General features: G+C 35.7%; 1 protein-coding gene across 12 annotated transcripts in view; it reads right to left on the bottom strand.

Moving 5' to 3' along the window:
* Positions 1-14,838, bottom strand: part of CACNA2D1 (calcium voltage-gated channel auxiliary subunit alpha2delta 1) — a 453,733-nt gene that overhangs the window by 12,986 nt on the left and 425,909 nt on the right. For 6 of the 12 annotated variants that reach the window (XM_036010681.1, XM_036010683.1, XM_036010682.1 and 3 more), the window contains 7 exons: positions 14,345-14,497; positions 14,208-14,260; positions 12,623-12,678; positions 12,100-12,229; positions 9,898-10,007; positions 8,688-8,770; positions 6,843-6,931 (listed from right to left, as the gene is read on the bottom strand). In XM_036010681.1, coding sequence (XP_035866574.1) covers positions 6,843-6,931; positions 8,688-8,770; positions 9,898-10,007; positions 12,100-12,229; positions 12,623-12,678; positions 14,208-14,260; positions 14,345-14,497 — 674 coding nt within the window. The remainder of the gene's footprint in view (positions 1-6,842; positions 6,932-8,687; positions 8,771-9,897; positions 10,008-12,099; positions 12,230-12,622; positions 12,679-14,207; positions 14,261-14,344; positions 14,498-14,838) is intronic. The other 6 variants (XM_028525346.2, XM_028525348.2, XM_028525347.2 and 3 more) reach the window with 1 other exon arrangement.

Here is a 14,838-nt window from a genome sequence, read left to right as displayed (position 1 = left end):
TCTTAGTGCCTTCCAATAATTGGAGGTGTGCAAATGCCTGGCCTTGTCCCAGGAGTGCAGAAATCAGTCAGAATCTAGTTTCAGGCTGAAGGAAAAGTAAGCAGCTTTAAAGTATGCTAATAGGCATCTTTCAGGGACAGGCTTGGAGATGGGCATTTTTGTCAGCTCCTTCTGCACTGAGCTCTGGGAGGAGAGCTGGTGAAGAACTGTTTGCTACAGCCCTGTAGCACCTGTGAAGGCCAATCCTGCTGGCCACCAGAGCCAAGTGATAAAGGGGTGTATCCTTAGAGTGGCAGCTCCTAAGTCAAGATGCCAGATATGCCCAAAAGTCTTCTCAGGGAGACACGAGAGATGTGGAGTGGGTCAGAGGAATAACATAGAGGCATTGCCTTCTGTGCCCCACTCTACTGGGAGGATTACAGTCAGCCCCTAAATGTGTGCTACATTAAAAGACTTACACTCAGGCAAAACAGTTTTAAAGTAAGCAAATGTTCTCTGATAGGGAAAGACTGGGAGTAAGGTATTTCTGCATACTTCCTGTTCCCTGCACCCTGGGAGGATAGCCACAGTGAGTCCTCACAGGCCCTTTAAGAACTGTTTCCTTCTTTGCTATAGGATCTCACGGGTACAAGCCCCTAAGGACTTTGACAGCTAGGTGTTTTGGGGGCCTATCCATCAGGTGGAAGTCCTAAAAGTTGGGGTCTGTAACTGGGATGGGGGCCTGGCTAGATCACAGGGGTCACAGAGAATCCCCGAGGCAGTGAAAACTTGCCTTCTGGGGAGAAAGGATGGTGCGTAGGAGACTGCCCAAGGCAACAGTAAACAAGCTAGTGCCAGTGTGCTTTGCCCCAGCAACTGAGCAGTGAGCCAACAGGAGATGCAGCAGAAGGAACTTGCACAGAGTGTGTGCCCGGCTAGCATAACATTCCGACAAGGGAGAAAGGTCCTGTTACATATTTCTGGAGAATATGGGATTTTGGGCTGGGATGTTAAAATGGAGTGAGTACAGAAACTCACTCTTTCCTTGCCCTTGCCAGCCTGGTCAGGGGGTCAGTGGCCCACATGTTCCTGGGATGATGGGTCCTGGAGATCCCATGGTCTGACAAGTCCCATGCCCCTCCTCCCTGCGTGAGAAGCAGTGACAGCACCAGTGACTGGCACTGTGCGACCCTGCTCAGCCAGGTACATGGAGACTGGGTCAGCCAATGGCTGGAGGGATGGGGTGCAAATGCTAGATCAGGGGTAGCCGCTGGAGGAAAGGGCAGCAAACCACGAATAGGGTGCCGGCACACACAGACTCCAAAGGGCCTCTGCAGCTGAACTGTTACTGGGAAACAGCTAAGCCTCCAGGATTCCCCAAACATGGTATTTTTAAATGGGAGGATTCTAGGGGCAGCCTTGAACTCATCTGGCAGAAGGCAGAGGAGTTATTTGCCTTTTGGCGTTTTAAAGGGAACGGGCTTTAAGTCAGATGCCTGTTATTTTTCCAAAATTGTATAGCCTTTAAACAAAAGACTCTTTTCCCTTTTTCACCAAACCCCTACCTCCGAAGTTTATGGGCAGTGGGCAGCGGAACCCCACATGGCTGCACAGTAACAGCACTAGATGTTCGGTCTAAACACTTCATTCTTCAGGAAGGACCTGGGAGTTGTGAGTTCCCTCCTGATTTTACGATGGTGTGCCAGATGTGGGGTTTCTGGTGATAGCGTGTCTCATCCTTTCCTACCCATTTCAGTGGGGGCATTTCCTTGTTCATCCACTGTGTAGGGGTGACTCACCTGAATTTCTTTCAGAGGGGATTTCTCTGTTAACAGGTACATGTTTGGTGTGTCTGTGTGTCTTGGAGCCTACCAGGTCACCACCTGGGACCAAAAGCTCAATAGCTCACATTTTTACATCTTTAGCACCGAATTCTCCCTTCTCTGACCTCCACAACCTCTGCTCTTATATTTTTTTGGAAAGATCTCAAGTGTGCCCCCAAACATTATTTTTTTAAAATTGTACTTTCTAGACTAGTGGATCAGGTCAAAGACAAGTCATCTGAGTTTCCTCCCCTTTTCTCAAATATAATCCATCAGCATGTCTTCTTAATTCTAGCTTCAAAATATATCCTGAAACCTACTACTTCTCACTGTCTTATGTCCAGGTCACCATCACTTCTTGCCTCTACTCCTATAAAAGCTTCCTCACTTGGCTCATTGCTTCTACTCTTGCACTTCTATAATCTTTTCTACAGAAAGAAGTCTCGTAAAAACCATATAACAAATAATTTCAGTCCCTTCTTGAAATTTCTTGTCACTTTCAGAACAAAATCTAAATTTCTTAATAAGTCCTACAAAGCATACATGATCTGGGATTTGACTGTCTCTCCATCTTCACCCTCCTGTATTCATCTCTTCTCTCCCACAACTCATTTTTTAAAAATTTATTTTTAGACAGAGCAGAAGGGAGGTAGAAAGACAGGGAGAGAAACATGAATGTGTGGTTGCCTCTACTGCGTGACCTACTGGGGACCTGGCCTGAAACCCACACATGTACCCTAGACTGCAACTCAAACCAGCAACTCTTTGGTTCATAGCCCGGTACTCAATCCACTGAACCACACCAGCCAGTGCTTCCCACCAGTCATCCCACTTCAGTAACACCAGCTCTCTGTGCAATGTGCTTACTATCTCAGGGCTTTTGTAATTGCTCTTTTGTAATTCCAATTCCTTTACCTCCAGGGAGTGTTGCCAGATAAAAAACAGGGTTCTCAGTTACATTTGAATTTCAGATTAAAAAAATAGGTTATTTTGTAGTTTAGACATATCTCGAATAGCCCACAAATAGATAGTAGGTATATGGTATGTACTTGGTAAATAAATAGAAGGTATTCAGTAAAGTAACACATATAGTGACTGGTTAGAAACACTACAGACATAAAATACTAACTTAAAGGCTTAATTGTCATTGTACCAGGAGGATCTCCCAAGTTCTAGTTAAGTATCAATTTGACGGGATAGAAAATTAGAATACAAATACCCACCAATGCATTAAGGGTACATTTTATCAAAGAAACTCTTATTAATGTAAAAATTATTCTAGACATGTATTGCGAAAAGGAAAATATTCTCTCTGGCTTGGTTCTATTGTCTTTATATTTATATTTTGCAGGGTCTTTTTTTGTTGTTGTTTCATTTCCACTATGATGATGAGATAGATATATGTGTTTCAGTTTGGGAGATGGTAGTTTAGGTAAGTTATTTAAAGTCCCTGAAGTCTGTAAGTTGATTCACACTGAAAAATTCTGCCTCTTCAATTTCCTGGTCATGTTTTCTCATGCATTTTGCATGAGTAAGCACGTATACCCAGACTTGAAATTATTCTAATGAAAGTAAATTGTGAGCTACAGTCTAAAAGCATTCTAAATTACAAATGCACTGATATGGGTAAAACATTTTTAGCATTTTTCTGCCTTAAAGGGATCAAACTCCCATTACATCATGACTAGCAAAATCAAGTCTGATTTTTAAACATTACTGTAGTAGAAAATACAAGATTGTTTTAGTGTGATATATTAACATAGAAAAAGGATGCAGTGTCAATATTTTATACACACACACATACAGGGGTGTGCAAAAGTAGTTTTATAGTTGTGAGTACACATGTTTATTCTTATTTATTAATTATTTTATTATTTATTTGTGTTACAGCTGTAAACTTACTTCATCCCACCCCTGTATGTAGTTATTTTAAAATACAATCATTTTATTAGATTTCCTTCTCAGGATGTCTCTCGAAGGGTCATAATAAAGATATCACTGAAAATTCCTCATTTCTATTTTCTTTTCAATTACTCATTAGAAAGAGAACCAACATCTACACCATAGTTATATACATAAGATTTTGCCCGAAGGCTAACTTCTTAAGACCATGTAATACTGGTGGTTCAAATTTTTTCCATTTTCCCACATTAAACAAGTATTACTAAACCATTACTCAGCCTTTCTTTCAATAACCAGGACCTGGGGGTGACTAAATGCAATATCGTGAGCACAATGATTTTTAATTTATTTAAATAAGTTTATAAACAATTTTTCCCAAGAGAGAATTTTCTGGTCATTTGACTAAGAAGTTTTTGCTTTCTCTTAGAATTATATTTTCTTCAAAAGGCAAATGAATCACTGGTGAAGACATCTACCAAATAACAGCTAACTTTGAATTTAGATAGATCAATACTTAACTCACCCATTGCAGCTTTAAAGAAAAATCTATATAATCCACCAACAAATAATTGGTTTTCCTATGCAGTACCTTAACATATTTACCGCATTAACTGAGGAGGTAGGTAGTAGATTTGTTAATTATTTAAATATATGCATGCATGCACATGTTTATTTCTGCATAATTTTTCAGGTACCAAATCATGTGTTTTTATAATAGGTTTGAATAAAATAATGAACTTCCTCAGTGGTACATACTTGTATTATTGGCTCACTTTAGTTTTTTCTTTGATAAACAAACTTTTTCTTTTGTTCTTCTTTACCACTTCAGTCTTCATAAAGTTATTGTCAAAAGGTCTCATTTGAATACTAATGTTTTAATGAAATCCTTCTTGTATGGGCCTTCATAATTAGATTCCTATAATCTGTATCCTTTTTGGACTCCACAGGGTGTAAGGATCCTTGTTTTAGACAGAGTCACTCTTTATTTTTATTTTTATTTTAGATTTCATTCATTTTTAAATGAATGGTTGGAATGGATGGTTGGAAGAAAGTGAGGGAAATACTAAAGTGTGGTTGCCTCTTGTGTGCCCCCTGCTGGGGACCTGGCCCACAACCCAGGCATGTGCCCTGACTGGGAATTGAACAGGCGACCCTTTGGTTTACAGGCTGGTACTCAATCCACTGAGCTACACCAGTCAGGGCCAGAGCCACTCTTTAAATGCTTAGAGGTATCATCCTTTAGAAGATGATACCACTATCTCAGTTTTTTGTAAGTATAATCTAATGCACACAAATTCCTAGTTACAGACAGACTAACATTGAAGTTTATATTTTACATTTATTGGTGCTAAATGTGGGGAAGAACTGCCAATTAATCTCTCAGTTGTTTTTCTGGGGGATGAGTATTTTGTTATTTTTATCAACTTTCTATTGTGTCAGAGAACACACTTCCTTTGTTGTCATCATAACAATATTCAAACTGCATAGACTAGGTTCACTGTTCCACAGTGATGACTGTGTTTTTAAAATCCCCATGCCAAGCCTTGTTAATGTAAAGTATATGTCACCTACACCATCTTCCAAGACTACCATTATGTATTCCTCAAGGACAATATAACATCGAGGAATCCCAGATGTGCTCTTTTCATCTTTCAAAAGTTATTTCATTAAAATATATTGATCCTATCCAGTTAAGTCCATGCTGGTATTTATTTTCTTGTTAAATTTATAGTTAGGGTAAAATAGGAAAATATTTCATAGGAAAATTTAAAGTTATATTTTGGGAGGTATTAGGTAAAAATAATTAACTCATTGTTACCTATAGATTTTTAAGGTAAAGGTAACATGGAAAGTGATCTATTCAAGATGAAGCTGAAGTGTGGTAGAGGGAAGTAAGTTTCTGAATAAATGGTAAATTTTTACACTATTATTTACCTATAAAATATAATGGAATTATTTTTTGCCCTTAAGCTTTAGTTTGCTCATTTCTATTATGATTATAAATAGGGACACGTATAGAAAATGTGATTTTTACAATACTTTTAATATGTAAATGGTATGATTACCTGTACAATCTTCTGTAAGGAAACAATTCTTTAAGGGTTCAATGATATTTCAAATAGCTACCTAGATGTCAATTTAAAAATATGTTCATACAGAGAGATAATTTAATATTTTTTTAGTATTTAAACCAGATAGGTTTCCTTCACTTGAATTTTTTTTTTGCTGTGAAAACCATTATTTTATTATTCCTGGACAAATTCAGTTGTTTTCTGAATATCTCTGTGCTACTCTACCTTTTTCCTACTCTGATAGGCTCACTCCCTTCATAGTAATGGCCACATCTCCATCTAGTGGTATCCTAATCAACAAATACCTGGATGGCAATGAAGAAAGAACACAACCTAAGCTGTTCTAGTAACTAATCGTGGTGAATCGAGAGCATTAGAAAATAAACTGCAAAACTATGAATGGAACCCTGAACACAAACTCAGGCCCTAAAGCGTCTATTTAGACATATTGATTGTAAAATTCAGGTAAATGACAAAGGTTAAAAATAATCATAATTTTGCTCTGGATAATGTAAGTGATGTTAAGTAAAATAAACTTAGCAGCTGGAAGCACTTGTACCAAAATATTTAAATAAGAGCATTGATACTTTAGTAGTAAAATCCTAAAAAGTCACTTAAACCATGTTTGTTTTAAAAAAGAAAAGAAACATTAGAATGACTGAGTATTAAGTAATGATTGATAAAATTAAAATGGTTCATTAATTTTATGTTAGCATCTTTTGAAAATAAATTGGGATGACCAGCTCTTATAATTATCCTTAGGATAACTGCCTTTAGTAAAATTTAGACATCACGAAGCATGTATAATTTTTTTCTTCACATTGACAATGTTTATTGAAAACCCTATGAGAAAATACTGATTTTTAAACAAATATAGGTTGCTGCTATATTCTGTTTAAGATTAGAAAATTAAGCAACATTTGAAATTAGCAATTTATGAAAATAGCATTAGGACTGGGGTTTTTATAACCTGGTTTCAGGACACAGTGCACTTAGGAATATGGATTATTTTTTAAAATTTCAAGCCAAACACAAAAACAAAGAGAAATTAGAGAAAGTGACTGACCATCCACACCACATGAAAACTTGCAGTAAAATGAAGGTAGGAGCTGACATCATGGTACAGGCACGACTCGTTGTGCATATAAGTTGATCCTATTTATAACGGGCAAAGTAGCAAGTACAGGAAAAAGAAAGAAAACACAGAAAAGAAGACATACAAGATGAGATTTCATGCAATTTGCTGGCAGTTAGCAGTTTATGTGAGCCTCCATCCAGAGCAGATTCACAGTCACCATTGCAAATAAGCATTACCAAAATATTCCACTGCTGAAGAAACACAGACATTATTAGCACATTAAGCTTACTGAGCAGGAGTTGTACTTTCATACACAATCCACTGTTGTAATTTACAGGAACTTAAATTATTGAAAAGTTTCATCTTAAATATTTGTCATGCCTTGCTCAATTTACAGAGTTTCCTACAGTGAAAATATTTTTGAGTAAAGGTTTTTTATATGATCCCTCAGTCTTTGATGGCAAACAGCTGATGAGCGAAGTTTCCCTAATGAGTGGCACTGCCCTTGGACCCACAAACAATATTCTTTGGAGAATGATTTGACATGGGCAAAGCTAAATGTGTAGTAGATAAAACAACAGAGTCCTCATATCTGACCTTTATTTAAGTAAAATGAAAAAGAACAATTAGCTGCAACTTTGAATCATTTTCCCTAGGGAAAAGGAATGATCAGTAGTCCTTGGGGAGATAACTTAGATTTACTTACTAAAACATCTTATTTTTTTTTTAAGCCTTATTCTCCATCACTAATTTTATTTCTTCTTTGCTCCAATTGTAATTTATATTATCTAATTGCATAATGTGTATCTATGGAAATGTATTATTTTTACTGGGCCAAATGTGGCTATGTATTTTGAGTAGGTAGTACACAGTAGAATGGAAATCTATTCTAAATAAATAAATAACAACCTGTATAAATGCACATTAATCATTAAATAATTGGGCCTGTTTTCAGAATAATCAGTTCCTACAATGATAATGCTCTATGTTTGCATACTTACTGGTATACAAGCCATTAAATGCAAAGGCACATCTTGAAGAATCAGAGAATTGAGGAATATTGTATTTAAAATTAATTTTTTAAGGGGGCAGGTATTTTGTGGCCTTTGTGTTTGAGAATAAAGTTTCTTAACTGAAATCATTTGAAAGCATAAAGCTGATTACAGACCCAGTAAGTCAGAATTTTCCTACAGGTTAGACCTATAGAAAAATTAGCAGTATATTTAAATAACATATATTAAATATGCTCTGTGAAATTTTATCAACTTAACCCTACTGACCTTGTCTAATTTCAATAATATAAAAACTAATACGCTTACTTTTTCACTTTTTTATTGTTGTTCAAGTACAGTTTATAAGAAATAATATAAATCTCATATGTAATAGATCAGGAACAAAAAAAGTAGAATTACATAATAATTGGACAATGGTTGTTTAATAAATTTTTAAATACCCTGAATGAGGACTAAACCAAATCTCATAAAACTTTCATATCTTCAAGTTTGGAATAGAAATGAAAGTAGGCAACTCATATACCATAAGTAACAGTTACTGCCAGTTATTATTTTTAGAAAGTCTTTAAAAATCATTAGATTAGTAATGTTGGATTATGAGCAAATTCATTGGAATTGTGTTTGAAAGTACAATTTCTTTGAAAAGGACAGATAAAAGAAGCAACTCTTAGCTTATGCTAACCATGAAAAATACTGAAATGAAAAATCAGTTTATCAGAAAGTACATCATGTTAATGAGAAACACTATGGCTCTTTAACTTCTTGTGGACAATGACCGTGGAGAAAAAAGTATTTTAACACAGTAAACATTTGGTCTTACCAAGTCATTGTTATCAAAGCAGACGTCAGGCCCTTTTCGGTATCTGGGTTGCTTAACCATATCGCAGGGATTTGGACCATCAGCTAGACACTTGTTAAGGAATATGAAATCACTTTCTCCCCACACAATTAAAAATAGAAAATGTAATATATTTATTTCCCAAAGCAAGTAACAAATACCCATGCTATTATTCTAGCCCAGCACAACCAGTTCAAGTACTTAGGGATTCAACGAATTAAACTGCCATACATTTTTTCTTGTCAGAGTAGGGGCTGTGTGAAGAGATCAACTTTTTAAATTTTTTCCTGTATATGGCTCCTGGCACATAGGAAGTACTCAATAAATATCTGTCGAATATAAGTGGATGCAATGTACAGATGATGTAGAGTGTGTAAGACAGGGTCTTACTAGTAAAACAGCACAAGGGAGAACCTGGATGCACTCTATTTAGCAAGACAGAAACATAAGCCAATTCCTTATAATAAATGTCAATTCCAAACATAGGTGAGAACTGTTTTTTTTTTTCCCAAAAAGAGCATGGGTAAATGCAAAAATTATAGGTGCTGTACAGAACCTCTGTGTACAATGTCTTAATAGCCACTACATGTCATTTTGCATGTTTACCACCAGAAGTAGTTTTAATGTTATTGGCATTGCAGTTGTAGCATATGACAGGATTTCCTTCCTTTTTTAAGGCCAAATAATATTCTTCGTGTATATATATCATATCTGACTCTACTTTGGATGACTTACTATTGATAGCTTGTAAGTCACAACACTCTTTTTCCTTCTGCCCAACATCTGGGCAAGCTGATAGGGAAGCAGGAGGGCTCCCTCCTTCTGCACTGCCTGTGAAGTTCTGAACATACAAGTCCCAGGCAGCACAGGCAAAGAACCCAGCACCCATGCCTAACCTCCATAAAAATCCCAAATCAGTTGCTACTCCCTGCTCTCTCAAGCCATTTCATATCTACTTGGGGACTTGCACTGCTTTCTCCATCAACTTCATTATGTGAGTAAGAAACTTTTCACATTCTTTTCATGGGTGTGTAGCAATGTCAGTCTTGACATAAAACTAAATTTTATCTTTGTGAGGTAGTCATTCTGTAATATTCTTCTTTTTATGAGCATAAACCATGTGACAAGGTTAAAAATGCATTATTTTATAAGATGGCCTTCTATTCCAAACATCTCTAGCTTCAAAGGATACAAGTCTGCTCTGCTTGTATGAGCAGGCGTGTGTCACAGGGACACGTCCCTTTGCTCTCAACAATTATGAATACTAAGTTGGTGTTCATAAGTTTTTCTGCATGAAAGATTCTGCAAAATATTAAAAAATAACAACATTATCTTTCGGGAAAGAAATAAAAGTCTTTCAAGGATTCTTAATATATTAAAATGAAAGACAAAGTATCACATCTTTAAACACAAAGCATTACCAACACAAACAGTAAAACAGAATGAGAATGATTTTAAAAGACATATCACTGTTTTGTTTATTAGTATGCATATATTACCTCTCTCAAATGAAATCTAAAAAACTGCAATAGATGTTTGAAGTGGATTTTCAAAAATGTTAGTCCTTAATGCAAAATTAGCACTAGTCATTGAAACTCATAGAAAAAAAGTTTATTTTACATGTTTAAGGAACTGTGGTATTTATCAAGGGAAATATGCCAAAGTTGCCTTATTTTACAGAGAAGAAAACTGGGAGGACCAATATGACTAAGCATCTTGCCCAAGCTAATGGCAAAGAGCAGCATCACTCTGTTCAGCAAACTTTCTGTGATCATGGAAATGTTTTTGCTTCATCCAATATGATAGACAATAAGGCTATTGAGCACCTGAAATGTGACTAATGTGACTGAGGCACACAGTTTTAATATTAATTAATTGTAATTGGTCATTTAAATGGCCACAGTCGGGAATTACTGAACTAGACTACACAGATATAGACAAAAATGAAGAGCTTCAGATTCCATAAAGTGTCCCCCACCCCCCACCCCGTATATCCTTAGCTGCTTCTGCCTTCTTTAGCAATCATGACAAAATGTAAATATGTTGTACAAGACTAATTTCTTTATGGTTATATATTTTCAAAGAAGTGAGATTTTCTTGTCCACCCCCACCCCAACTGAACTTAGGACACAAGCATAAAGCAAATAAAAAGACATGATCCAACCTAGTATCTTGATTATAATGATCTTTGTAATTTAATTTAGCCTATTTTAAAGCAACATTACTATTACTGGGCATCAGTTAATGAAAGGCCAAAGGACTCAACCTCTTTCTGATGTACCCATAAAATGTGCTGTAATGCTGTTTCCTGAAGTTGCTAGCCTAATGCACTAATCTCTAAACAAGATGGTCTCACTTTTTCTGAATTCATGCCTGAATTCATGGTCCTCCCCTTTCTTTTCCTTTTCATACCCTCTACCTCCTCCTATGACATAAAAGTTAGCTAAAGAAAGTCATAAAAATCATACTGACCATGTCTATTAAAAGTTTCTGCAAGTTTCAGTTAACCTAGTCCTGAAATTATTTTTTAACTTATAAACTTCTTTTCTAAATCCCTAGCAACCAGCAATCCCAGCCCTTTCACATGCTCAGATTACCTCACCTCCTCATATTTCGTCTCCTCTATGTTAATATTTCTTCTAGAACAGCCAGCCAGAAGCCACTAAAAACAAAGTTCCCCAACTCTGCCTTCTAAGCTGCGCCTTTATGCTCAGTTCTCAGGGCTCCTGTGACATGGATTATCACCCTCCTCTCAGACTTCAAAAACCCCCTCTTGCTTTCTCCCCTATGCCATTATGACCAAATTAAATTCCCCAGCTGTCCCCCCAGCAAATTCAAGATGCTTTATGGATACTGGTGACTAACATAAACCTTGACTTTAGAAAATATTTTCTCCCAGTTCTTACAGCTTCAATCAAACACAACTTTAATTCTAAATTTCAGTGAATACTAGAATCAGAACACACCCCCTGATTTTCTCTGTGTAAACCTGTTTATTAACTATATGTAAAAAATCACATATATGAATTAGAATGACTCGTACTAATCCTAATGTTACTAAATTGAATAATTCTGCAATTTCTGGGTAATAGGAAAATTTTAATATGGGTTCTTTTAGACAAAATTACATATAAATAATAGAATTTCTCTATGTTCTACTGATTTCTTGAATGTATATTATAGTTGAAGGGACTATAACTTATCAAAGTTAGAATTAATTTAAAAAACCTACAGAGAAAGTGAAGATCTCTAGTGTGCTCGCTCATCTTAGAACAGTTACTCATCTCTCTCAGACTCAACACCAATCTGCTATTTTCTGTAATGATTATAAAAGTGAATACAATTTCTTAGTAAAATATTGTAGAAATGGTCCAGAAATGAAGAAAAAAATTACCTGGAACAGTTTCCACAGTCTAATACACCACTGAATGATTTACTATCATTATCGAAGAAATACTGCGTTTGCTCAGTAATGCAACTCTGCTTTGACAGAGAGGCGGCAAAGTCATCGTCTTCCATCTCAACTGTGGGGAAACAGAGACCACTACTGTGAGGGGCACTACAGGACAGTCCCCCAGAGCCTTCCCTTCTCACGGAGCAAAACAACTGTATAAGGGCAGGCACCTTGACCGGCCTGTTTACTGCTGTGTAATATAGTGGCTGTGTAAAATAGGTGCCCCCCAAATTTCAAAAGAATAAATTAATTCAAATATATAGCAGCTACGAAATACAGGCTGATGTGAGATAGGAAAGTTTTGACAAAAAGATTTCAACCTACAAGTGTCTAATGGATGACACTCTCTCTCTCTCTCTCTCATACACACACGCACACTTCTCACTGAGTTTTTTAAAATTCAGCAGATACAGAAAGAAAATTTTGATTATTATTATGATACAATATCTGAGCATTTACGTACCTGCCTCAAGGAGTCGTGGAAAAGTCAAACTCAAGATAAACTGCTGAAGAATAGACCTGAATTTTAAATATGAGTAATTACTTATAAAAATCTACATATTTTCCTTTCTAAATTATATAATAAAAACCTGAGGAATTTTTCATATTCATTTAAACAGTTATTTTTCATCTTTCTGAGAAAAATTGTGAATTTGCTAATAAAAAGCTATGAAGCATTTTACATAAATATTTCTTAAATTATACAAAACATTTTAAATGTTTCTGTTGAAGAGGTCATGAAATGAGATTGTTTAGGACCAAATGAGGATGCATGCATGGGGAGGCATGGGGACTCGAAGAGGGAGGATAGGTTTCATAGTCAGGATTTTCTCTTTCTTTTGGTTTTTAAAACTGTGTGGTGGAAGAACCCTAAAAACAAATAAAAATCGCTTTGTACCATGGGTTTATAAACTATTTATAATAGAGAATATATTTGTAAAAACATAATGTGACATTTATGAAATAAAATATACATACCATATATATGGCATAAGATACATTTCAGTTTTATAATAAATGACAATTAATAAATGTTAGTATGGTATATTCATCTGGAACTGCATTTAGTAAAGAAAAAAGGGGGATGGTAAGTAGGGAGATATTCTGATCAAAATAACATAAAGGCAATCAAGTATTTCAGAATCAATATAAGATTTAGAAAACCTATGTAAATTTATATATAAATCTCATTTTTACAACATAAAGAACAATTGTCAAATTTTTTCCACAAAATTCTTTTTAATATAAAATCTTTGCTACTTTATAATCACTTGATTTTAGCTGGGAAAGTGTCAACATCAAATGAATGTTAGAGATTAACCTATTTGGGATAAGCATGGAAAATACAGTGGGGCACTGATACAAAAGAAACAGGTAGGAAAGAAGGGAGGGAGAGAAAGGATCCCAGATACAACAGGAGCTTTAGTTACTTGATAACCAGAACTAAACAATGACAAATTTGATCTTTCAGACTCTTGACAGTGCCTCACTAAATAGTTTAAATGTCTCATTTTCATAGGTGGCAGGTTATAGGTGAGAGGGTGAAGGAGGTAGGGGAATGGGATCAGTGAAAAGAAAGAATTAGATCCATTTCAGCAAGATGATGCCTCAAACTATGCTGGCCTTTGTATGAATGGCAAGAGGTATAAAGACAAGCCATCATGTCATGAATTTGGTCAATGAAAACATACAATTTGGATATTAAAGGCATAAGGTAGGAGAGATATATGCACCTACAATTTAAGGAATTGAGTTTAATATGAGGAAAAAACAAAAATGAAAAGTGTTTCAAAGGACCCATAGAAAAAAGAAGCCTCTGAAGAGGCTGAAGTTTGTTTGAGTGTAACATTGTTTTCATATTAAAAAACTGAATAATTGTTACAGCTTCACACTGATCACTTAGGAGAAACTATGTGTATTATCAATATGTGCTATTGGAAATAAAAATGTAACTCCCATACTATTTACAGGTCACAAAATCCATTTTCATCAAATTCTTTACTATTTGACATCTTCTCATTACCAATTAAAATACAGTTTTGACTTACCAGGCGGCAGCAGTGGCCCACCAGCCAATATGTAATATGTCCGCTATTGATGGCTAGAAAATATAACAAAAAAATCACTGCATTAATCTACTCTGAGTGTCTCTTGGAGAGGTAGTGGTGGCTTGGGTGTTACTAACCACGTATGCTGAGCGATGCCCTGCTCCTTGTTTTGGTGCAGCACCAGGCTCACACACTGATTGATAATCGTAAGATTTGTTAAAAGCATAGACTGATATATTAACCAGATGTTTCATCAAACTTGGATCAATCTCTCCAAAAAATCTTCCAATCTAACACAGAAAAAAAATAACAAAGTTTCAAATTAAAGTCAAATATTAACACCTCACCAGTACAATGAAAAATAAATAATACAAAGAACTGTGTACTAAAACCACTCAGGAGCTTTAAAATAAAAGCAAGTAATAAACCAGGATACAACACTCTGGATGAACGCAAACAAGCTTAGGTGTTCTTATTACTCAATGGCTCTGTGTGATATTTGTGCAAGGAATATATGTAATTTACTCAGCTTTAAGGATACAATCAAATGCCTCCTGGGGACAAGAAATGTAGCATAAATTTAAAAAATGGATGGGGCTTAGGAACGTAAGAAATTTGTAGGGACTGTACT

Source organism: Phyllostomus discolor, chromosome 10, assembly GCF_004126475.2.
Source record: "Phyllostomus discolor isolate MPI-MPIP mPhyDis1 chromosome 10, mPhyDis1.pri.v3, whole genome shotgun sequence".
Classification (NCBI taxonomy): domain Eukaryota; kingdom Metazoa; phylum Chordata; class Mammalia; order Chiroptera; family Phyllostomidae; genus Phyllostomus; species Phyllostomus discolor.
The sequence above is the reverse complement of the archived record's forward strand: the minus strand, read 5'-3'. Positions and strand labels throughout refer to the sequence as shown.